The sequence below is a fragment of the Ursus americanus genome, chromosome 20 (assembly GCF_024610735.1).
Source record: "Ursus americanus isolate L20-20 chromosome 20, mUrsAme1.1.p, whole genome shotgun sequence".
In the NCBI taxonomy this organism is placed as follows: Eukaryota; Metazoa; Chordata; class Mammalia; order Carnivora; family Ursidae; genus Ursus; species Ursus americanus.
This window is the reverse complement of record NC_142146.1, coordinates 2,660,821-2,685,424: the sequence shown is the minus strand read 5'-3', so window position 1 is coordinate 2,685,424 and position 24,604 is coordinate 2,660,821. Positions and strand designations below refer to the sequence as shown.

At 38.8% G+C, this 24,604-nt stretch overlaps 1 protein-coding gene across 6 annotated transcripts in view; it reads left to right on the top strand.

The window, feature by feature from the left end:
• The first annotated feature begins 614 nt into the window (after positions 1-614).
• The window catches only part of TOPAZ1 (testis and ovary specific TOPAZ 1), a 130,549-nt gene continuing 106,559 nt past the window's right edge, over positions 615-24,604 (top strand). For 5 of the 6 annotated variants that reach the window (XM_045798364.2, XM_045798362.2, XM_045798367.2 and 2 more), the window contains exons 1-4: positions 615-962; positions 1,526-3,992; positions 18,600-18,661; positions 19,371-19,498. In XM_045798364.2, the coding sequence (XP_045654320.1) occupies positions 758-962; positions 1,526-3,992; positions 18,600-18,661; positions 19,371-19,498 (2,862 nt within the window). In that variant the 5' untranslated portion in view covers positions 615-757. The remainder of the gene's footprint in view (positions 963-1,525; positions 3,993-18,599; positions 18,662-19,370; positions 19,499-24,604) is intronic. The other variant, XM_045798366.2, reaches the window with a different exon arrangement.

The following is a 24,604-nucleotide window of genomic DNA, read 5'->3' as shown; positions in this document are numbered from 1 at the left end:
CCGGTTACTGAAGGACAGAGCTGTGAATACAATTTAGGAGGTTGATGCAGTTGATCACTCAAATTCTGAGAGCTAGAGCAAAGTGATAGCAAAGGGGAGAGCAGCTGGCAAATACGCTTTTGAAAGGAGAATCAAGCAGATGTATTGAATGTGGTTGAGGGGGATGACGCGGAAAGACGCTGTCTCTGATGATTTCTGGATTCCCGGCTTAGGCAGTTGAGTGGGGGCACATTCACCAACACAGGAGGAACAAGCTTGTGAGGAAAGATAAGCTCAGTTTTGCACCTCTAGAGCTTGAGGTGCCTATAGGATATGTGGGTAAATATATCGAGAAGGCTGATGGAAAGGGACCCCAGGAGGCTTGGGATGGTTAGAAGCCACTGGCCGGCAGTTCTCTCTGCAAGCGGCCAAGTGGGAAGGGCAGCAGGCGAGAGAAAGAGCCCTGAAAGGTTCCAGGAGGCTCTGGCCAAGAAAGGCGTCACGGGCCACAGTCGCAAGCAGTGAAGCCCTTAACCAAGGGTTGCACGGGCTCGGGGCCCTTCCGCCCGTTGGGCTCCGCCCAGCCTGCCCAGGCCACCCGCGCACAGACCCCACTTCCGCTTCCGGCCCCGAGCCAGACGCCAGGCGCCGCGGAGCCCGGCCGAGGCTGGCGGGTGCTTGCCAGCAGGAGCAGCCTTCGCGCGGCGGGTGGGCTCCTGTGAGCGGGTGCGGCGGGCCTCGGAGGGCCTCTGCGGGCAGGGTGGGCCGCCCGGGGCGGATGCGGCGTCCGCTGCCCTCGGGCCCCGCGGCGGCCCCCGGGCGTGAAGGCGACGTGCGAGGCCTGAAGAAGCGAGGCCGGCGGCCAGGGCCAGGCGAAGCGGGAGGCAGCGGCCTTGAGGCTGGGGGACGCGAGGAGCGCAGGCAAAAGAGGAGAATGGTGGCCCGGGCGTCTGGGAGAGAAGAGGTGGAAAGTGACGAGTCGGGTGAGGCGTCCAGGGCTGGGAAGGCTGCTCTGAGGCGGCGAGAGGAGGATATGGGGGGCCAAGCGGGCCCTTCGGACCCCTCAGATCCTTTTAGAAGCAGCGAAGGAGGCGGAGCTCCCCTTGCAGTTGGGAAGACTGTAAGAAAGCGCTCAGGGGTCGCTCCCATTTTAGCATGTGCACCTCAGGCTGCCCCATCCTTGTTTCACACTAGTGTTTAACTTGAATTTGCGTGGGCTTTACCAATGCATGTGGTTGACCAGGAGAGGGGGAAGAACAGGAATTCTCTTAGAGGGTGTTTGCCCTCTTAGGAGCCCTTGTGATCCGTTTTGGCGTGTGTGAAGTGATATTGATGCTAGAGGTTATTCAGTTGCCTTGGAATTTATGCAGGTTTGTATGTAGTTCCTTAACAGAAATTAGGTCTTTCATTTAAAAGCAGTTGTATATTCCCATACAGCTATTCGGGGAAATAAAAATAGATGGTTTCACTTTTTTTTTTTTTTTAAGTGGTATTGCTTTTTCCTCAATATAAAATCTTTTGTGGTATGTTTTGTTGTTTTGATCAGCCAAGGAAAAAAGAAAAGTTACTGAAGCCTCAAGTGATGATCCACAGCCAGGGATTGACCTGGTAAGAAAGGAATCATTAACCAGTTTGGAATCTTTCCAAACAGTGGAGTGCAGTGAATTTCAAAGTATGGCTTTCTTGCAGTCTTTGGGTAAGGAAGGTTTGGTAGAAGGTATTAAAAGAAGAATTCGAATTAAAAAACTTAAAAGCTTAGAAAGCCCACCTCTCAAAATAACTGAAAATAAGGCTACTCGAAATATTAAGGTTGAATTCCAAGATGAACTGTACACGAATACTCCAAAATATTCTTGTAACAGCTTGTCACCTGGAGTAGAAAGTAATTCCATTTTAAAATTACATGATTGCAATTGTTTCCCCCATTCCAAGGGTTGTAATGATGACAGTAACCTTTCATATAAACCTGATGGTGAATGTATGCATGTACCAGAAAATTCCTCAAACTTAAAGAAAGAAAACTTTAGGAGTCTTGCAAGTAAGAGTGACACAAATAATACTCCTCAGCTTTTACAAACGGAAGAAAACTTAATGGGAGTAAATAAGTTATTGCTTGAACAAACTGATTTATGCCAAAGTAAAAGTAATGGCTTGTTTTCCTGCCTTCAGAATGAAAAAAATAAATACTCTGTAGAGGAAGGCAATGTTGGAAGAAAACCCAGGAAAAGGATGAAGGTGTCTGAAAAAGGAGATGAAATGATTATTGAGATGAACTTCTCGAATGTGTATAGCAAGTCTGAGTTGGTGTTACAAGAAAATGAAACAGGTGCTGAGGGTAAAGGAGCAGAGACTTTAGAGGCTAAAAAAAGTCCTTTAAAAGTTTTGAGAAAAATAAACCACAATACACTCTCCTCAATGGATCATTTATTAAGTCTTCCAGAAACAGCAGGAAAAAAAACAAGTCCTGGACATCATGTAAATCCTGTGTTTCAGAAAATCCTTGAGCCGCTTTCAGAAGAAGAAGCAAAAAATGCTTCAGAGCCCTTAGGATTTAAAAGCATGGAGCCAGAAGAGTATTTTAAGTCGATGCAAAACTCAGTAGTGAAATTACCTAGTGATTGTCATCTTATTGAAAAGAGATCTTCAAGGGAAGACTTGAGAAATGAAGCTGAAGAATCAAAGTTAGGCTGTCACAGAACAATACCGATGACTGGTAAAAGAACTTGGCCTTGTTATTCCTGTGCTAGAATATCTGCCCAGTGTTGGAAAAAGTCTTCCTTGCCAGATTCAAGTAACTTTCTTCCTGGATCTCGGGAAAGTTTTAGGCAAGATGATTTTCTTAAACACCAAACAAATCAAACTCACTTAACTGATTCTAAATTATCATTACAAAGTACCATAACAGAAACAAACAGCAAATCTTCAAGTAAAGAAAAATTGGATTCTATTTTAAATTGTTTGTCTTCAGTCTCTACAGTAGAACCTACTTTAATGATTATAAAGGAACCCATAATTGATGATAAAAAGATGAAGTCAGAGGAACCAAGCAGAAATGGGTCAGAGGTAGTTGCTAATACTACTGAAGATACTCTGCCAACTAATGTGCCTCAAAACTTAACAGGGAGTAAAAAAAAAGATAGAGGGAATTTAACAAAATTTAATTTGACAGTTGCTTCGCAGGATGCCCAGGAAGCAAATAACTCTATAGGCAAAACTATTCATCGAAAAGCATGCATTGCTAAGCAAACCCTTGTGGTTCCAGACTTGGTTAAAATACTGAACACAGGAAGGCTGACTAATTTTAAAATTCCGTTACTGAAGAATAAAACAGAAAAAAGAAAAGAAATAAATGCCAGGTCATCAGAGAGAGAAGTGTGTAGTCCCCTAGAACTTCTTGACAATTTATCTGGAGCAGAGGTAAGACAAAATAGGAATAAAGAAAATGTCTCTATGGTAACTTCAGTATCTCAATCTTTGAGAATTCAAAATAGTGTAACTCCAGTGCAAGCTAATTCTGACTCATGCAGCTGCAAGAATTCCTGTAGTATTTCTTCAAGCTTTTTAAAGCAAGGTAATGATAATAAACCATCCAACCACATCTCTGAACCAGGCAATATTTTTTCAAATAAGGAAGCTGTTTCTCTCACAGTTGAAAGAAATACTTTTTCTTGTGATCTTGGGTGTATAGAGAAAACTCCCGCTTTCTGCGCTAGTGAACAAGAAAAATTCAAACCAGTTTCCTCTGAAGTTAATGGTAGAGAAATGACTAAGAACTTTTCAGAAATTAAAATGGGGTTTCCAGATATTCTTAAAGCATATGAAGATGATGTCCTCTTAATTGATGTCATTCAAGATGACCCAGACCTCTTTGGGGTCTCCAATGAAGGGGAGCTCTCATTTACTTCAGAGTTCCCTATGATAAACCAAGAACACAATGTTGCTGAAGAGTACCAATCAACAGACTCTAAGCACATGGAACTTCCAGAAAAAAAAGAACCAAGCGATGACTTGAGGTATGCATGTTCAAGTATGACTTTTGGTGCAGATTATTGTTGGGGGTTTCAAAAGCACTTTCTGCTCTTAAGTATCACTAATTTATTCAGTGATCATTGAAGCTCCACTATTTTTTTAAACCCGTTTATTTACTAAATGTAATACAGCACATTACTGCTGAGACCTGGACATGTCATTATGCTAAACTTAGTCAAAACAATTACATGTATCTTGGAAATTATAATGGGGCAGATTAGCTGTTCAGAAGTTAAAAAGATGGTTTGCAAAGTGGCTGTTAAAAGTACTAACATTGCTTCTTTCAAAAGTAAATTTATTTTCCTATTTTCTTTAATTATTACAAATATACAGATATACTTTTATTTCAGCCAAGTTACTTATTAAGAGCTATATATTTTAACCCATCTTCTGTGGCTTCCTTCTTAGATAAAAAAATCAATTTTTTTAAGGAACATAGGAGCCTTAGAAAAGTTTATTTGACTTATTTAGGACTTGAGAGTAGAATCAAAAGTTAAACCAGTTTTCAGAGGAAAATAGCATTTTCTCATGGTTCTACTTTTTAAGGTGATCGTTCTAAATGATGATTTAGCCCCCAGAAAGGTCAATTTTACCTGAGGCAACTTTAAAATGGAACCAGGTAGTAACCCTTCATGCTCAGGAATTTGATCTATTCTGGTTGGCCCAAATTTTATATTCTGTCATATTTTACAAAACTTTTATGATTCTTTGAGCGCTAATTTATATGTTACAATACTTGAATAAAGGAATGTTTTATGACTAGTCTCAAAAGAAAACATGAAAACATTTTCTGCTAAGATTCACTGCTATATGACTTAAGTCTGGTATTTATAAATTTTATTTAATTACTTTTGTGATATCATATTCTTCTTGATGTTCTTAGTGTTTCAAGAACTTGTTACTTATCATCAAATAGAATACTTTCTATCTGCCAAATGGAGGTCTAAGAGGTATATTTATTTTTTAGTGATATAATGAGATAGGATTGGTAATCTGTGCATTTTGAAGATGGAAAAAATAAAGATGACAAGTTGCACTTGTCCAGGATCACACTGCTAATAACATAATCTGTATTTAATTTAGGCCTATCTTATTTTAGAATTAGTGCTTAAGGGAAAAAAAATAGTGGTTAAGAACTTGACCTTTATAGTCTTTAGAGTTTTCTAATCTTCTCTTTGCCACTGATCAGCTCTGAGACCTTTTAGGCAAATTATTTTACCTTCTCTGTAAAAAGGGAAGTTACTTGCCTCTAGCTCATGCAGGTTAAATCAAAGAATGGATTTTGGTTTTAGCATGGCACTGGGTGAGGAGTAAGGATTCAATAGAAGGCAGTTACCGAATGTGATTTTAACTCTTGTTATACCATGCTTCCTTTGAGGAATACGAAGGGAAATTAGAGCAAGTCTTGTATTTAAGAGCAAACATCTCTATTAGCTAACAAGGTGTTGACAAAGAGCTATCACCAAAGGTAGAAAGAGGAAACTGTGAATTGGGCAGGCAATTTGTTTTCTGTTCTTTTTCTTTTAGTATAATGGCTGATTTTGAAAGAGTGATACATGTTCATTACATATTCATTACATTAGTGTATAAAAGGGGGAATCCTGCCACCCCAAATAACAAATTAATTGCTAACAATTTGTATTAATTTAGGTAAATAGGTAAATATAATTTTAGAACAATTGTATCATGCCATTTTTTAGTAAAACATTTATTAACTCTTACTTGAGGGGAGGGGGACTAAAACAAACCTAAAGGGATTGCTGGAACAATATACTTCTCTATCACAAGAAATTAGTTTCTAAATATCTCTCAAGTTAATAAGAAAAATTATTTAAAAGTTTGAATTTTATCATGACTTTTAAAAATTTTGTTCTAAGTTCAGACAGCAGCATTTGCTTTCCTGACATGAAAGATGAACATAACAGGACACTTTGGCTTTTTCTCCCAGTCTTGCCTCCAACTTTTTTGTTTAAAAAAAAAAAAAGTTTTATATTGTTAAGCCTTGTGTCATTAACATTCCCTTCAGTAATCTGAATTCCCAAAGACTTTTACTCTTAGTTATTATTTAAATTGATTCAGTCCCTACTACCAATTCTTTTACTTTCTTATGATATTGACTATTTAGTTGGCTAGATTTCAGAGTAATTTGTTTTTTCAAGAAAAATTCATGATGGCTCTGTTCTTTAAGATCTTGAATACATAAGAATGTTGTCTAAGAGCAAATTGGGTATCAAATTTTCAATTTACATTTTTCCTCTTTACAACTATGTAATCATTCCTACCTGCTTTCTGGCTTTGTTGTAGAAAAGTGTGAAGCCAAACTAATTCTCTGTCACCCCTCTAAACTGCTGCCACCGCTTCTGCCATTATCATCTTCTTTTTCTTCTCCCTCTTCCTCTTCTGCTGTCAGTTGTTTCTCCTGGACAAGGTGAAACATTTTGATTTGCAGTATCAAATTTACTTCAGGTGATTTTTCTGATTGTCTTTGAACTTCATTTCTCTTTATTGCAAAAAAAACACCAATTATACTTTTATTGGCTCCTTTTCTTTCATATCTGCTTCTGAAATTTTGGTTTTCAAGTAAACTTGGGTGAAAATTTCCTCAGTAGTTATTTTAAATATTTTCTGCAATAGAAATACCAGTTTTATAATCATCCACAGTGCTAGGATAAACTTAAGAAGGAAAAATTGAGGTATGATAACCAGAGGGTTTGCTGATAGTTGTGCAGAACGTTGTTAATGATTCTAGAACTAAATGAAGTTTAAAATATAATTTCAAGTTTCAGATCTCTCCCTTTTATCAACCAGTTGCTAGTTCATATACTACTTTTTCCTCATGCTAAGACAGTAAGAGGTTAAAGCCTGTTAGACTTGAGTTTGCATTTTACAGGAACAGAAATTAAAGATGGGAGGGTTAGGCCCAGATACTGTCAGAAGCTCTGGACTGCTTCTTTTGTTAAAACAGGTAGACAAACCTAAGTTAATTCAATTGTTTGGGGAACTGTTCTCAGACCTGGTTAGGGAGAATTTGTAAGATGTTTAAGTTGTGGGGCGCCTGGGTGGCACAGCGGTTAAGCGTCTGCCTTCGGCTCAGGGCGTGATCCCGGCATTGTGGGATCGAGCCCCACATCAGGCTCCTCCACTATGAGTCTGCTTCTTCCTCTGCCATTCCCCCTGCTTGTGTTCCCTCTCTCACTGGCTATCTCTATCTCTGTCGAGTAAATAAATAAAAAATCTTAAAAAAAAAAGATCTTTAAGTTGTTAGAATGCTTATTCATTGTTGATCTCTAAAGTGGGTAAAGCCCATATTAAAATCCAAATTATTAGAATCATATTGGCACTAACTCACTAACACTTGAACTGATGAGCTTGGCAGTGTATAATTTGTGAAATGGTAAAATTTTTAAAGTAGCCTGTAAATACAGTTGGAGGTCTGAGAATGTAATAGTGCTGGACTTAGAAAATAAGATTATCTTCAATCACAATATTATTATAGCCTAAAATTTAAGTTGGCTGATGCTATACAGTGGATCATTGAGATTTTAAGACTCTGCCAAGTATTCAAGGGAATTACTATGTAGCCATGAAGGAAAAATCAATGTGTCTGAAACAAAAATATGCAAACTGAAGTACCAAGAATACTAGTAGTTTAGAAAAAAGGGATGAAAAGGCACCTTGGGAAAGTAAAAATTTCTACTGATTCTTGAAGTTTGGATTGATTTAGATTTAACAAAGGGAAAGAAGGAAAAACGTTTGGTGGGGGAAGAAACATGAAGAAAAAGTGGGCAGAATATAAAGGTAGATATGAATATGGCTGTGTAGGGCAGATTACGAAGCATTTCCTGACTCTTTCGGAGTTAGGAGCCCTTTTGTTCCATAGTACCTTTTGCTACCTCGCTTATGGCACTGATTTTATGATAGTATAATTTGCATCTCTCTCATCTGTTAAATTCTTGGACTTCTTGAGGGGAGGAAATGTCCATGTCTCATTTACCTTTGGAAGCCCAATCTGTCATACTTTGAAGAAAGGGAGAGAATTAAACTTTTAATTTCTATTATAGTAGGCTATTCCTCAGGCATCTAGATTTGAATATATGTAAGTGGAGACAGTGAATCCTTTCTTTCTAAAGTAGAGTGTTGCCAGATTAAGAATGTTGAAAAGTTGGGCATCAGAATTTGAACTCACCGGTATAGAAGTGGTGCTGGCGATCAGTGAGGATCAATTATACCATCTTTGCAAATTGGATTTAAATCCATAAGGAACATTGTATGTTCTGGAGCTGGTAATAATAAACACAAACTTATAGAGGGAAAAATGCCTAGACCAAGGTCATTCAGATACTCAAAGGTCATTCTTTCTCTCCCTTGTATATTTGGATTCTGCATCGTGTCTTTCAGGATGCTTACCTTGCTCCGTTCTCCCTTTCCACTGAATATCTGAGACATTTTACAGTGCAAAATTTTACTCTTAATTGTCAAAACTGATATTTAGTGTCTACCCTACGCTAGATACGTCATTTATATTATTTTATTTAGTAAAATAATTCTGAGGTTGAAACTGACCCTATCTTTTTAACTTTTTTGAGTATAGTTGACATACAATGTTATATTAGTTTCAGGTATACAGCACAGTGACTCAACATCTCTACACCCTATGCTGTGCTTACCACAAGTGTAGCTACCATCTGTCACCATACAACACCATTATAATATCATTGACAATTTCCTATGCTGTGCCTTTTATTCCCATGACTTATTCATTCCATAACTAGAAGCCTGTATCTCTTGCTCTCCGTCACCCACTTGTCCCATTCCCCTGCCCCCCTTCCTTTGCAACTCTCAGTTTATTCTCTATAGGTTTGATTCTGCTTTTTGTTTATTCATTTGTTTTTTAGATTCCACATATGAGTGAAATCATGTAGTATTTGTCTTTCTCAGTCTGACTGATTTCACTTAACATAATACCCTGTAAGTCCATCCATGTTGTTCCAGTAGCATGATCATCCCTTTTAGTGCTGTGTAATATGTGTGTGTGTGTGTATGTGTGTGTGTGTGTGTATGTGTGTGTGTGTATCACATCTTCCTTAGCCATTCATCTATCAGTGGATACTTTGGTTGCTTCCATATCTTGGCTAATGTAAATAATGCTGCAGTAAACAGAGGTGCATTTATTAGTGTTTTCATTTTCTCTCAGTAGTAGCATTATTGGATCATACGGTAGTTCTATTTTTAATTTTTTGAGTAACCTCCATACTGTTTTCCACTGAGGCTATACCAATATGTATTCTCACCAACAGTGCACAAGGGTTCCTTTTTTTCCACATCCTCACCAGCACTTGTTATTAGTTGTGTTTTTTATTTTAACCATTCTGACAGGTGTAAAGTGATCTCTCATTGTGGTTTTGATTTACATTTTTCTGATGATTAGTGATATTGAGCATCTTTTATGTGTCCATTGGCCATCTGTGTGTTTTCTTTGGAAAAATGTCAGTTCAGTTCATCCAAAACTAGCTCTCTTTAAAATTGAATCAAAGTGTTTAACTTTCCAAAGGATACACAGCTAGTAAGTTACTAAGGGCTGAGATCTGAACCCGTGGTAACCTGCTCTGAAGTTTGTCTCCCTAACCTAAAACCATGCTGGGAGAGTGGAAGTTTGGTTATTTCTATGGCTTTAATTTGATAATTCTACAGATTGCCACAGAACATTAATTTACTTTTGATCTCTTTTCTGTCTCCTCTCTTTCTCTTTAAAGTGGCAGGTGGGACAGTATGAAGTGTCATTCTGATTTTTACTTTTTTCTCTTTTTTTAAATTTTTTTTATTATATTGTTAGTCACCATACAGTACATCTGGTTTTTGATGTAAAGCTCAATGATTCATTAGTTGCGTATAACACCCAGTGCACCATGCAATACGTGCCCTCCTTACTACCCATCACCAGCCTATCCCATTCCCGCACACCCCTCCCCTCCGAACCCCTCACTTTGTTTCTCAGAGTCCATAGTCTCTCATGCTTCACTCCCCCCTCTGATTAACCCCCCTTTCTTTATCCCTTTCTTCTCCTACCGATCTTCATACTTCTTATGTTCCATAGATGAGAAAATCATGTGGTAATTGTCTTGTCTGCTTGACTTATTTCACATAGCATTATCTCCTCCCGTGCCATCCATGTTGCAGCAAATGTTGAGAAATCATTCCTTTTGATAGCTGAATAATATTCCATTGTATATATGGACCACAACTTCTTAATCCAGTCATCTGTTGAAGGGCATCTCGGCTCCTTCCATGATTTAGCTATTGTGGACAGAGCTGCTATGAACATTGGGGTGCATATGGCCCTTTGCTTCACTACGTCTGTAACTTTGGGATAAATACCCAGTAGTGCAATGGCTGGATCATAGGGTAGCTCCGTTTTTAACTTTTTAAAGGACCTTCACACTGTTTTCCAGAGTTGCTGTACCAACTTGCATTCCCACCAACAATGTAGGAGGGACCCCCTTTCTCCAAAATCTCTCCAGCAATTGTTTCTTGCCTTGTCAATTTTTGCCATTCTAACTGGTGTAAGGTGGTATCTTAGTGTGGTTTTGATTTGAATTTCCCTGATGGCTAATGATTTTGAACATTTCTTCATGTGTCTGTTAGCCATTTGTATGTCTTCATCAGAAAAGTGTCTGTTCATATCTTCTGCCATTTTATGATTTGTTTATTTGTTTCTCGCGTATTGAGTTTGAGAAGTTCTTTGTAGATCTTGGATACCAGTCTTTTATCTGTAGTGTCATTTGCAAATATCTTCTCCCATTCCGTGGGCTGCCTCTTACTTTTTTTGACTGTTTCCTTGGCTGTGCAGAAGCTTTTTATCTTGATGAAGACCCACAAGTTCATTTTTTCCTTTGTTTCTCTTGCCTTTGGAGATGTGTCATGAAAAAGCTTCCTGTGGCTGATGTCGTAGAGGTTGCTGCCTATGTTCTCCTCTAGATTTTGATGGATTCCTGTCTCACATCGAGGTGTTTCATCCAATTGGAGTTTATCTTTGTGTATGGTGTGAGAGAGTGGTCAGGTTTCATTCTTTTGCATGTGGCTGTCCAATTTTCCCAGCACCATTTATTGAAGAGACTGTCTTTTTTCCACTGGACGTTTTTTCCTGCTTTGTCAAAAATTAGTTGCCCAAAGAACCGAGGGTCCATTTCTGGGTTCTCTGTTCTGTTCCAATGGTCTATGTGTCTGTTTTTGTGCCAGTACCATGCTGTCTTTGTGATCAGAGGTTTGTAGTACAGCTTGAAATCCGGCATTGTGATGCCCCCAGCTTTGTTTTTCCTTTTCAACAATTCCTTGGCGATTCGGGGCCTTTTCTGGTTCCAAATGAATTTAAGGGCTATTTGTTCCACTTCTTTGAAATATGTCATTGGTATTTTGTTCGGGATGGCATTGAAAGTATAGATTGCTCTGGGTAGCATGGACATTTTAACTATGTTAATTCTTCTGATCCATGAGCATGGAATATTTTTCCATCTTTTTGTGTCTTCTTCAATGTCTTTCAAGAGTGATTTGTAGTTTCTAGAATATAGATCCTTTCCGTGGCTGATTAAGTTAATTCCAAGGTAACGTATGATTTTTGGTGCTATTGTAAATGAAATGGATTCCCTAATTTCTCTTTCTTCAGTCTCATTGTTCGTGTATAGAAATGTAACTGATTTGTGAGCATTGATTTTTATCCCGCCACATTACTGAATTGCTCTATAACTTCTAGTTTGGGAGTGGATTCTTTTGGGTTTTCGATGTAGAGCATCATGTCATCTGCAAAGAGAGACATTTTGACTTCTTCCTTGCCTATTTGGATACTTTTTCTCCCTTTTTGTTGTCTGATTGCTGTTGCAAGGACTTCTAGTACTATGTTGAATAATAATGGCGAGAGTGGGCATCCTTGTCATGTTCCTGATCTTAAGGGAAAGGCTTCCAGCTTTTCCCCATTGAGAATGATATTTGCTGTAGGCTTTTCATAGATGGTTTTTATGAGATTGAGGAATGTATCCTCTACCCCTTCACTCTGAAAGGTTTTAATCAGGAAAGGATGCTGTATTTTGTCAAATGCTTTTTCTGCATCTGTTGAGAGAATCATATGATTTTTGGCTTTTTTCTTGGTGATAAAGTCTATGACACTGATAGATTTGTAAATGTTGAACCACCCTTGCATCCCAGGGATGAATCCCACTTGGTCATGATGGATAATCCTTTTAATGTACTGTTGGATCCTATTAGCTAGGATCTTGTTGAGAATTTTGGCATCCATATTCATTAGGGAAATTGGTCTGTAATTCTCCTTTTTGATGGTGTCTTTGCCTGGTTTGGGGATCAAGGTAATATTGGCCTATAGAATGAGTTTGGTAGCTTTCCTTCTGTTTCTATTTTTTGAAATAGCTTTAGGAGAATAGGTATTATTTCTTCTTTGAATGTTTGGTAGAATTCCCCGGGAAATCCATCAAGCCCTGGCGTTTTGTTTTTTGTATGGTTTTCAATCACTCTTTCAATCTCTTCATAATAATCTGTCTATTTAAATAATCAATTTCTTCCTGTTTCAGTCTTGGTAGTTTATAGGTTTCCAGGAAGGCATCCATCTCTTCCAGATTGCTTAATTTATTGGCATAAAGCTGTTGATGAAAGTTTCTAATAATCCTTCCAATTTCATTGGTGTTGGTTGTGACCTCTCCCTTTTCATTCATAATTTTAGAAATTTGGTTCCTTTCTCTATTCTTTTGGATAAGTCTTGCCAGTGGCTTTTGATCTTCTCTATTCTTTCAAAGAACCAACTTGTAGTTCTGTTGATCTGCTCTACTGTGCTCCTGGTTTCTAATTCATTGATCTCTGCTCTAATCTTGATCAACTGCTTTCTCATGCATGGATTAGGCCTGTGCCTCTTTTGCTGTTCCAGCTTCTTGAGGTGAGAATATAAAAACTACGTTTTAGATTTTTCTGTTCTTTTAAGTGAGGCTTGGATGGCTATGTATTTCCCTTTTAGGACTGCCTTTGCAGTATCCCATAGGTTTTGGACCATTGTGTTTTCATTCTCATTGGTCTCTATAAATTGTTTAAATTGATTTTTGATTTCCTGGTTTATTGAATCATTCCTGAGCAGGATGGTTCTTAGTCTCCAAGTGTTTGAGTGTCTTCCAAATTTTTCCTTGTGGTTGAGTTCCAATTTCAAAGCGTTGTGGTCTGAGAATATGCAGGGAATAATTTCAGTCTTTTGGTATCAGTTGAGCCCTGTTTTGTGACCCAGAACATGGTCTATTCTTGAGAATGTTCCATGGGCATTAGAATAGAATGAGTATTCTTTGGTTCTGGGGTGTAGTGTTCTATATATATCTATGAGGTCCAACTCATTGAGTATGGCATTCAAAGCCCTTGTTTCCTTGTCGATTTTCTGCATGGGTGCTCTATTTCTGATAGTGGAGTGTTGAGGTCCCCTACTATTAACGTATTTTTATCTATATGTCTCTTTATTGTGGTTAAGAGTTGGCTTGTGTATCTTGCTTCTCCCCTATTGGGGGCATATATATTTATAATTGTCATATCCACTTGTTGGATACATCCTTTAAGAATAATATAGTGTACTTCTGTATATTTAACTACAGTCTTTAGTTTAAAGTCCAATCTGTCTGATATGAGAATTGCTACCCCAGCTTTCTTTTGAGGTCCGTTGGCATGAAAAATGGTTTTCCATCCCTTCACTTTCAGTCTGGATGTATCTTTAGTTTCAGGATGAGTCCTTGTAGACAGCAAATGGATGGGTCATGTCTCTTCATCCAACATGCAACCCTGTGGCATTTTATGGGAGCATTTAGGCCATTCACATTGAGAGTTTTTTTTTGAGAGATATGATTTTAATGATGTCATGTTGCCTGTAAAGTCTTTGTTTCTATAGATTGTAACTTTCTGTTCTGTATCAGTCTTGGGGCCTTTTTACTTTTATAGAACCCCCCTTAATATCTGCTGTAGGGCTGGTTTTGTGGTTGTGAAATTGGTCAGTGTCTGGCGATCCTGGAAGGTCCTTATCTCTCCATCAATTCTGAATGGCAGCCTTGCTGGATAAAGTATCTTTGGCTGTATGTTTTTCTCTGAAAGAGCTTTAAAAATGCCCTGCCAACCCTTTCTCTCATTCCAGGTCTGTGAAGACAGGTCTGATGTAAATCTGATACTTTTGTCTTTGTACATGAGAAATTTTTTCGCCCTGTCCACTTTCAGTACTGTTTCCTTGGATCTAATATTTGCAAAATGCACTATGATGTGACATGGCGTAGATTTTTCGTGGTGGAATTTGGGAGGCGTCCTCTCTGCCTCTTGGAAACGAATGCTTGTTTCCTTTGATGGATTAGGGAAGTTTTCAGCTACAATTTGTTCAAATATCTCTTCTAGACCTCTTTCTTTCTCCACCCCCTCGGGGATGCCGATGATTCTGACTTAGGAACGTTTCACTGAGTTAGTAATCGCCCGTAACCTACATTTTTGAGATTGGGTTTTTTTGAGCCAAATTTCTGTTTTAGCTTTCTCTTCTACCATCCCATCCTCCAATTCACTAATTCGTTCTTCTGGCTCATTTACCCTGGCCGTCAGAGCATCTAGTTTTGACTGCATTTGATTCATAGCATTTTTAATTTCTGCCAGATTTACTCTTATTTTCACCCTTAGAGATTCTATATTCTTGTTAATATTTTCGTTAATATTTTTTTCATGTCTACACATCATCTTGACCATTGTTACTCTGAACTCCATTTCTGATAATTTGGTTATATCCATATCCATCAGTTCTGTGGCACAGGCCACAGACTCATTGTCTCTTTTTTGCCCGGGGTGGGGGGAGTTCTCCTTCTCGCTATTCTGATAAGGAGAGGTTGCGGGGTTTTTCAGAGCCCAAATTATTGACCTGGACCCAGGCAGTGTGCACCTGTTTTATAGGGACCTTAGAGATGTGGGCTTCTTGATTTTTCAGCCTGCCTTCTGGGGGAGGGGCCTGCCGCGCTGATATTCAGGCAACCCTCTTTTGGTAGAGTCTCCCTATCCCCTGAGATGGGGGCTGGGGATGGGCACACTGTGAGCTGGTATTTCCACGCTTTTGTTCTCTAGCAGCTTTCTCTGGTGGTTTTTGTGGCTCTTCTGAGAGTCAGAGCAGCAGTGGCCGAATCCTAGCCTCTGTCTCAGAACAGAGAGTTTGCAGTCCGCTCACTGCTGTGCTCTCTTGGCCTCTTTAACTCTGTTTCTGTTGGCGCTGCTAAAAACCCTGCAGCGTTCCAGGTTGTGCACCCCATCCCTCACTTCCAGAGCCTGCACATCTCTGTCCTTTGTGTTTCTAACACCTCCAGCCGCCCTCGGTTCCCGCGCGTGCTCCTGAGCTCTCTGTTTCAGTCTGGTTGCGCGCACGCTCCCGAGCTCCTGTTATCGGTCCGGTTCCAGTGAGCGCTCCAGAGCTCCAGTTTTCATTCTGGTCGCATATGTGTTCCCAGGCTCACAGTCTCAGTCTGCTCTCTTGTGGGTGCTGGTCCGTGAGTCCGGCCTGCTCCCCAGTGCAGGTGGCTACCACCTCCCGGTGCCTGATCACGGAGGCTCCTTCCCCCTTCCATTTATCTTCTGATATCTGTGCGCGGATTCATGGTTCTCCACTTCGTACCTGAATACTCAGTGCTGGAGATGTTCATTTGTAGAGATTCAGATGTATCTTCCTGAGTCTCAAGCTGATTCTGTGGGTTTTCAGGATGGTCTGGTACATATCCATCACGACTCAGGGGACCAGATGAAAAAGGGGACCCCTACTGCTCCACCATCTTAACTTCTGCTCGACAAGCCACTCACTGTTTTTACAGTATGTCATATACTTGAAGCCTTTTGTATATGTTTCTTTTTTTTTTTTTTTTAAAGCGGGTGGGAGGGGGGTGGGGCAGAGGAAGAGGGAGAAGCAGACTCCTCACTGAGTAGGGAGCCAGATGCAGGGCTCAGTCCCAGGCCCCTGGGATCATGACCTGAGCTGAAGGCAGGCGCTTAACTGACTGAGCCTCGCAGCCACCCCTGCATGTTTCTTTACGTGGAAGTCCCTTTCTTTTTATTCCGTTATCCTTCAAATCTCATCTAAGTTGTTATTCTAGGAATTTGTTCCAATAGTTCTCTTGACACATATCTCAGTGTATTATGTCTGTTTGTATGTGAGCCTTCCTTATACTGGGAGTTCATAGACAGAGGAGAGGCGTCTTCATTTGAGTCTCCCTAGTGTCAGGCCAGGAAGATGTTAGGTGCTGAGTATATGGAGATCAACTAGATACACGTGGGCCTTGTCCTTACTGAGCTTTTGGTCTACCAAGAGAGGCAGATGATTAAGCAAGTACAATCAAATATGATGGGAGAAGTACAAGATGTTAAAAGCTTTCTGGTCAAAATGACATTTAAGATGAACACTAAGGGATTAATAGAAATTAGCCAATTGGTGAAGAAAGTAAATAGAATTTTGTCATAGAAGAAATAGCCAATATAAAGGCCCACAGGGAAAGGCATGTCATAACCGAGAAACAGAAATAACGTTCCATGGCTTAGGGTTCATATGGCAAGAGATAAAACTACAAAATGTGCAGAAATCTCAGTCATTAAGGGCCTTTCAAATAGGACCACCATAGAATTTATCTTCAGAACTGCAAAACTTTTCAGAGTGAAATAAGCTTTTAATAAGGTATGCCGGGACAATAGACATAAACAGACCATACTAGATAAACTAGAAGTCGTGGTGAGTTTGAACTTAGGTATTCTAAGAGCATATAGGGATTCACCAAAGGACTTTTATTTATTTTTTTTATTTTTTATTTTTAAAGATTTTATTTATTTATTCGACAGAGATAGAGACAGCCAGTGAGAGAGGGAACACAAGCAGGGGGAGTGGGAGAGGAAGAAGCAGGCTCATAGCGGAGGAGCCTGATGTGGGGCTCGATCCCATAACGCCAGGATCACGCCCTGAGCCGAAGGCAGACGCTTAACCGCTGTGCCACCCAGGCGCCCCACCAAAGGACTTTTAAATAAACCAGGTTTACATTTTAAAAATCATTATAGCTCTGGTGTGGAGAATAAATTGGTAGGGAGCTATTGTAATAATTAGGCCAAAGGACATGATGACTTCAAACAGAAATGGGAGTATATTTGAGAGAGATTTGGGACATGAAGATTGATTAATCTGATTAATCAGATATAGGAGTTAAGAATGATACCTGGTTTCTCTCTAATTTCAAAGAAAGGCATTATAATTCTCTGATATGAAGGGTCAGGATTAGGGATGTCAGATTTAGACATGTTGAGTTGGAGAAAACTTTGAAATACTAAAATGGAGATATTTAGCAGACAGTCTAAAAGAGGGAAAGAATTGGAGGAAATTTGCATATTACAAGTCTTCTGTATTATTATTTTCTCATTCTTTAAACTATATATTTCTGATTGTTTCTAGGTTTTAGGTCAGGGAGCAAATACTTCATGTTTTCCAAAGACTTTATAAGGAATGATGTATATAAAATGTTTTATTTGGTTTTTCCCTTTCATGGGTAGGAAGTAATCCTGAACCAATGAGCAGTCGTGGAGCTAATAAAAGTAATTTATTAAATGAAAAAAAAATGGTGGGATTATGGGTGTTTATTATATTTTATTCTGTGTACTTTTATATATTTCTAGTTTTTTAAAAATGGAACAATGTTTGGCCTTGTGTTTTTGAGTGGCTCCTATAGATGTAGTTTTCATTTGTTGAGCCAGTGCTATCGGGTTTTTGTTTTGTTTTGTTTTAGATTTTATTTATTTATTTGTCAGTGAGAGAGAGAAAGAATAAGCAGGCTGGTAGAGGGAGAAGCAGGCTCCCTGCTGAGCAAGGAGCCCAATGCGGGACTTGATCCCAGGATCCTGGGCTCATTACCCAAGCCAAAGGCAGGTGCTTAACTGACTGAACCACCCAGGTGTCCCTATGCTATTGGCTTTAAAAACATTTTATCTTGTATAATCCTCATAGTAACTTCATGGATAGGTGATAATTCCCATTTTACAGATATGGTTAGACTCAAAGAAATTACATAATGTTGCCATAGTTCACATACTTAAGTGGCAGAACAATATTTGAAGCCAGGTTGGTTAAACTCTGATCTCCATACCCTTGACCTTTAGACCATATGTTGTCAGAGACTACAAAAAAGATTCAAACTGCTCTCAAACTATCTTCCTTTTACATTGGCAGTAAAATATATATATATATACATGCTTCAGAATAGAAGTTAAATGTCAGCTTATATTGGTGTGATACTTTAAAATTGTTTTGAATGCTTGATATATGTCATCAGGTTCTTTCTGAGTAATAGTTTGAATGGCAGCACTCCCTAACAATTGTGGCATATATGTGTGATTAAAGAACTAAATGAGGAATCTACTTGGGTATGCTGAGTTCTGAGTTCCAGTGTAGTACTCTGTCCTTGGAGGACTTGAGCTGATATTCACCAGCTACTAAAGCTGGTAGTATATAATGTTTAGAGAACTAGATAGTTCTGTGTGGAATCTGTTATAACGTTCAAGTTCTGTTTGCTTTATAATAGAAAACTTCCTATACTGGATCCTGGAATGATGAAGTCAGAGGTCTGTGCTTCCTTATCAGCAGGTAAAATTTGACATTTTCAAAATATGCAATATTGAAGTATCTTTTTATATCTCTATTCGGGCCTAGTCAAATTAATTCTTTAAATAGAAAGCTCTTCATTTTAGAGTCTGTTAACTATATGTTTTACAGTTTGTCAGTTTTCCTCAGTTTCAGTTGTTTGGTTGGCAGATAAGATTTTGAGAAATTTTCCATTTGATTAGTTAGTAAATAACTTTGTTAGGCTTTATCTACAAAGGATAGATCATTGACCTTAGAAATTTTTGTGGCCTTATTTTGAAATGGAAATATATGTTTAAGATTTATCACATTTTAAATATGAATTCTTATTAGAATTTTTTATAATTAACAGTTAATCATAAATTTAAATATCTGGATCCTTTACTTCACAGGAAATATTTTGAAAGTTAATTGTATTTTGATTTTCTAGTTTTAAAAATATATTGACTGTAGCTGGACATAAGAAGCATTCTTACATTTATTTTGATATATCTCAATTTTGTCTTAGTGCCAGTTCTTTTTATATCATATAATGGAGTTATTTTGAACGAGAGGGAGGAGTAAATGTATAGTTTGCTGAAAACTACTTCATGTTTGTCACATTGGACTTTAAAAGAGTCTCTGAATTCTAACTCATTTTTAGAACAATCTTTGAATGATTTAGTTATTTTGTTGTACAAAGTTTTTACAGTTGAGTATTATTTCTTTTCAGCAAATGAGATAAAACATGATCCCAAAGGTGAAAACATTTCCTTAGGGGAAGTTACTAATGAAACCTGTGAAAGCGAAAAGCTGGGAGACTTCAGTGAACACATAAAAAGTTCAGACTTGGATGAAAAGGTACGAGGGAATCTTGTATTTTGTTATTTCCTGGTCTAAATCGTGGTAATGCAGAAATTCATCTTGACAGTGCTGTCAGCAGTTCAGACTTGGATGAAAAGGTACTGTGGAGAATCTTTTTTTTTCTTTAAATTCAGTTAGCCAACATTTAGTACATCATTAGTTTCAGGTGTATTCAATAATTCATTAGTTTTGTATAACACCTAGTGCTCATCACATCACGTGCCCTCCTTAATGCCCATCACCAATTACCCCATACCACGATTACCTCCCCTCCAGCAACCCTCAATTTCTTTCCTATAGTTAAGGGTCTCTCATGGTTTTTCTCTCTCTCTGATGACTTCCCATTCTGTTTTCCCTCCCTTCCCCTATGGTCCTCTGCAGTGTTTCTTATATTCCACCTATGAATGAAACCCTATGATACTTGTCTTTCTCTGATTGACTTATTTCACTTATCATAATACCCTCCAGTTCCATCCTTGTTGGTAGGAATGGTATGTGTTCATCCTTTCTGATGGCTCAGTAATAGTACATTGTGTGTGTGTATATGTATATACGCATACACATCTTCTTTATCCATTCATCTGTCAATGGACATCTGGGCTCTTTTCCACAGTTTGGCTATTGTGGACATTGCCGCTATAACCATTGGGGTGCGAGTGCCCCTTCGGATCACTACATTTGTATCTTTGGGGTAAATACCTAGTGGTGCAATTGCTGGCTCAAAGGGTCGCTCTGTTTTTAACTTCTTGAGGTTCTTGAGGAACCTCCATACTGTTTTCCAGAGTGGCTATACCAACTTGCATTCCCGCCAAAAATGTAAGAGGGTTCCTCTTTCTCCACATCCTCATAATAGCTGTTGTTTTCTGAGTTGTTAATTTTAGCCATTCTGACTGGTGCGAGGTGTTTTGATTTGTATTTCCCTGATGCCAAGTGATGTGGAACATTTGTTCCTGTGTCTGTTGGCCATTTGTATGTCTTCTTTGGAGAAGTGTCTGTTCATGTCTTCTGCCCATTTCTTTTTTTTAAATTAATTTATTTTTTTAAAGTTCCATGATTTATTACTTGCGTATACATGCACCATGCAATACATGCCCTCCTTAATACCCATCACCAGCCTAACCCATTCCCCCTGCCGCAAGCCCTCAGTTTGTTTCCCAGAGTCCATAGTCTTTCATGGTTCATTCCCCTTCCTGTTTACCCCCCCTTTCCTCTTCCCTTTCTTCTCCTACCGATCTTCCTACTTCTTATGTTCCATAAATGAGTGAAACCATATGATAATTGTCTTTCTCTGCTTGGCTTATTTCACTTAGCATTATCTCCTCCACTGCCGTCCATGTTGCAGCAAATGTTGAGAAATCGTTCTTTTTGATGGCTGAGTAATAATCCATTGTATATATGGACCACATCTCCTTAATCCAGTCGTCTGTTGAAGGGCATATCGGCTCCTTCCACGATTTAGCTATTATGGACAATGCTGCTATGAACATTGGGGTGCCTATGGCCCTTCTCGTCTCTATGTCTGTATCTTTGGGGTAAATACCCAGTAGTGCAATGGCTGGTTCATAGGGTAGCTCAGTTTTTAACTTTTTAAGGGACCTCCACACTGTTTTCCAGAGTGGCTATACCAACTTGCATTCCCACCAACAATGTAGGAGGGATCCCCTTACTCCACATCCTCTCCAGCAATTGTTGTTTCTTGCCTTGTCAATTTTTGCCATTCTAACTGGCGTAAGGTGGTATCTTAGTGTGGTTTTGATTTGAATTTCCCTGATGCCTAATGAGTTTGAACATTTTTTCATGTGTCTGTTAGCCATTTGTATGTCCTCATTGGAAAAGTGTCTGTTCATATCTTCTGCCCATTTTATGATTTGTTTATTTGTTTCTTGAGTGTTGCGTTTGAGAAGTTCTTTGTAGATCTTGGATACCATTCTTTTATCTGTAGTGTCATTTGCAAATATCTTCTCCCATTCCGTGGGTGCCTCTTAGTTTTTTTGACTGTTTCCTTGGCTGTGCAGAAGCTTTTTATCTTGATGAAGTCCCACAAGTTCATTTTTTCTTTTGTTTCTCTTGCCTTTAGAGATGTGTCATGAAAAAAGTTGCTGTGGCTAATGTCAGAGAGGTTGCTGCCTATGTTCTCCTCTAGAATTTTGATGGATTCCTGTCTCACATCGAGGTCTTTTATCCATTTGGAGTTTATCTTTGTGTCTGGTGTGAGAGAGTGGTCAAGTTTCATTCTTTTGCATGTAGCTGTCCAGTTTTCCCAGCACCATTTATTGAAGGACTGTCTTTTTTCCACCAGATGTTTTTTCCTGCTTTGTCAAAGATGAGTTGCCCAAAGAGCCGAGGGTCCATTTCTGGGTTCTCTGTTCTGTTCCATTGGTCTGTATGTCTGTTTTTGTGCCAGTACCATGCTGTCTTTGTGATCAGAGCTTTGTAGTACAGCTTGAAATCCGGCATTGTGATGCCCCCAGCTTTGTTTTTCCTTTTCAACAATTCCTTGGCGATTCGGGGCCTTTTCTGGTTCCACATAAATTTAAGGGCAGTTTGTTCCAGTTCTTTGAAAAATGTCATTGGTATTTTGATTGGAATGGCATTGCAAGTATAGATTGCTCTGAGTAGCATACGCATTTTAACTATGTTAATTCTTCTGATCCACGAGCATGGAATATTTTTCCATCTTTTTGTGTCTTCAATATCTTTCAAGGGTGATTTATAGTTTCTAGAATATATATCCTTTCCGTGTCTGGTTAAGTTAATTCCGAGATAATGTATGATTGCCCATTTCTTGATTGGATTTTTTTTGGGTGTTGAGTTTGATAAGTTCTTTAGAGACTTGGATACTAGCCCTTTATCTGGTAAGTCATTTGTAAATGTCTTCTCCCATTTTGTAGTTTACCTTCTAGGTTTGTTGTTGTTTCCTTTGCTGTGCAGAAGCTTTTGATCTTGATGAAGTCCCAGTTGTTCATGTTTGCTTTTGTTCCCCTTGCCTTTGGAGATGTGACTAGACAGATGTTGTTGCGGTGGACACAAAGATGTTGCTGCCTCTGTTCTACTCTAGAATTTGATGGATTTGTGTCTCACATTGAGGTCTTTCATCCATTTTGAGTTTATCTTTGTTTATGCTGTAAGAGAGTGGTCTAGTTTCATTCTTCTGCTCATGATTGTCCAGTTTTCCCAGCACCATTTATTGAAGAGATTATCCTTTCTCCTTTGGATATTCTTTCCGTCTTTGTCGAAGATTAGTTGACTACAGAGTTGAGGGTCCATTTCTGAGTTCTCTATTCTGTTCCGTTAATCTGTGTGTCTGTTTTTGTGTCAGTACCATACTATCTTGATAATTACAGCTTTGTAATAGAGCTTGAAGTCAAGCATTGTGATGCCACCTTGGTTTTTTTTTTTCAACATTCCCCTGGCTATTCAGGGTCTTTTCATGTTCCATACAAATTTTAAGATTATTTGTTCCAACTCTGTGAAAAATGTTGATGGGGATTACATTGAATGTGTAGATTGCTGTGAGTAGCGTAGACATTTTCCCAATGTTTATTCTTCCAGTCGATTAGCATGGAATGTTTTTCCATTTGTTTGTGTCTTCCTCAATTTCTTTCATAAGTGTTCTGTAGTTTCTAGAGTACAGATCTTTTCCCTCTTTGGTTAGGTTTATTCCTAGGTATCTAATGGGTTTTGGTGCAGTTGTAAATGGGATCTATTCCTTAATTTCTCTTTCTTCTGTCTCATTGTTAGTGTATAGAAATGCAACTGATTTCTGTGCATTGACTATATATCCTGCCGTGTTTCTGAATTGCTGTATGAGTTCTAGCACTTTTGGGGTAGAGTCTTTGGGTTTTCCACATAAAGTATCATGTCATCTGTGAATAGTGAGAGCTTGACTTCTTCTTTGCCAATTTGAATGCCTTTTATTTTTTTTTGTTGTTGTTGTCTGATTGTTGAGGCTAGGACTTCTAGTACTATGTTGAACAATAGTGGTGAGAGTGGGTTCCAGATCTTTTTTTTTTTTTTTTTTTTAAAGATTTTATTTATTTATTCGACAGAGATAGAGACAGCCAGGCAGAGAGGGAACACAAGCAGGGGGAGTGGGAGAGGAAGAAGCAGGCTCATAGTGGAGGAGCCTGATGTGGGGCTCGATCCCACAACGCCGGGATCACGCCCTGAGCCGAAGGCAGACGCCCAACCGCTGTGCCACCCAGGCGCCCCGAGTGGGTTCCAGATCTTAAGGGAAAAGCTCTCAGTTTTTCCCCATTGAGAATGATATTGACTGTGGGGGCTTTTTGTAAATATCTTTTATGATATTAAGGTATGTTCCCTCTATCCCTACACTATGGAGAGTTTTAATCAAGAAAAGATGCTGTGTTTTGTCAGATGCTTTTTCTGCATCAGTTGAGAGGATCATATGTTCTTGTCCTTTCTTTTATTGATGTGATGTATCACATTGATTGATTTGTGAGTGTTGAACCATCCTTGCGGCCCCAGAATAAGTCTCACTTGGTCATGGTGAATGATCCTTTTAATGTACTTTTGGATCCTATTGGCTAGTGTCTTGGTGAGAATTTTGGCATCCATGTTCATCAGGGATATTGGTCTGTAATTCTCCTCTTTGGTGGGAGAATGCTGGCCTTATAGAACGAGTTTGGGAGTTTTCCTTCCATTTCTATATTTTGAAACTGGAGATTCTTTTGCATTTTCTTATTTCTTGGTCTGAATAGTTGTAGTACAGATTCATCATAGCAATGTGGTCAGGTGATAAGTATAACTTATTTAGTAAAAGAATTGCCTCGTTCTGCCATTCTGCTCGTAGGATATATTATTCGATGCTTTGTATAAGCACACTATTAACAGGTTTACTTTGTCTGGGAAAGTGGATGTTTGATTACGTGGTTAGCCTTTTTGGTTTTTTTTGAGGTTGTTTTTAGTATCCTGAAGTTGATCTCAAACCTACATAAATCTAAATTGTTACGTATTTTCCTGCCTCATTAAACACAGAGTACTGAATATCGTTTGGTCTTTGAAATTTAAGAATATCAAAGTACCCTAGGGCTATGAATGCATGCATCAGTTGTTTAACCACAGATATAGAAGGCACAGGAA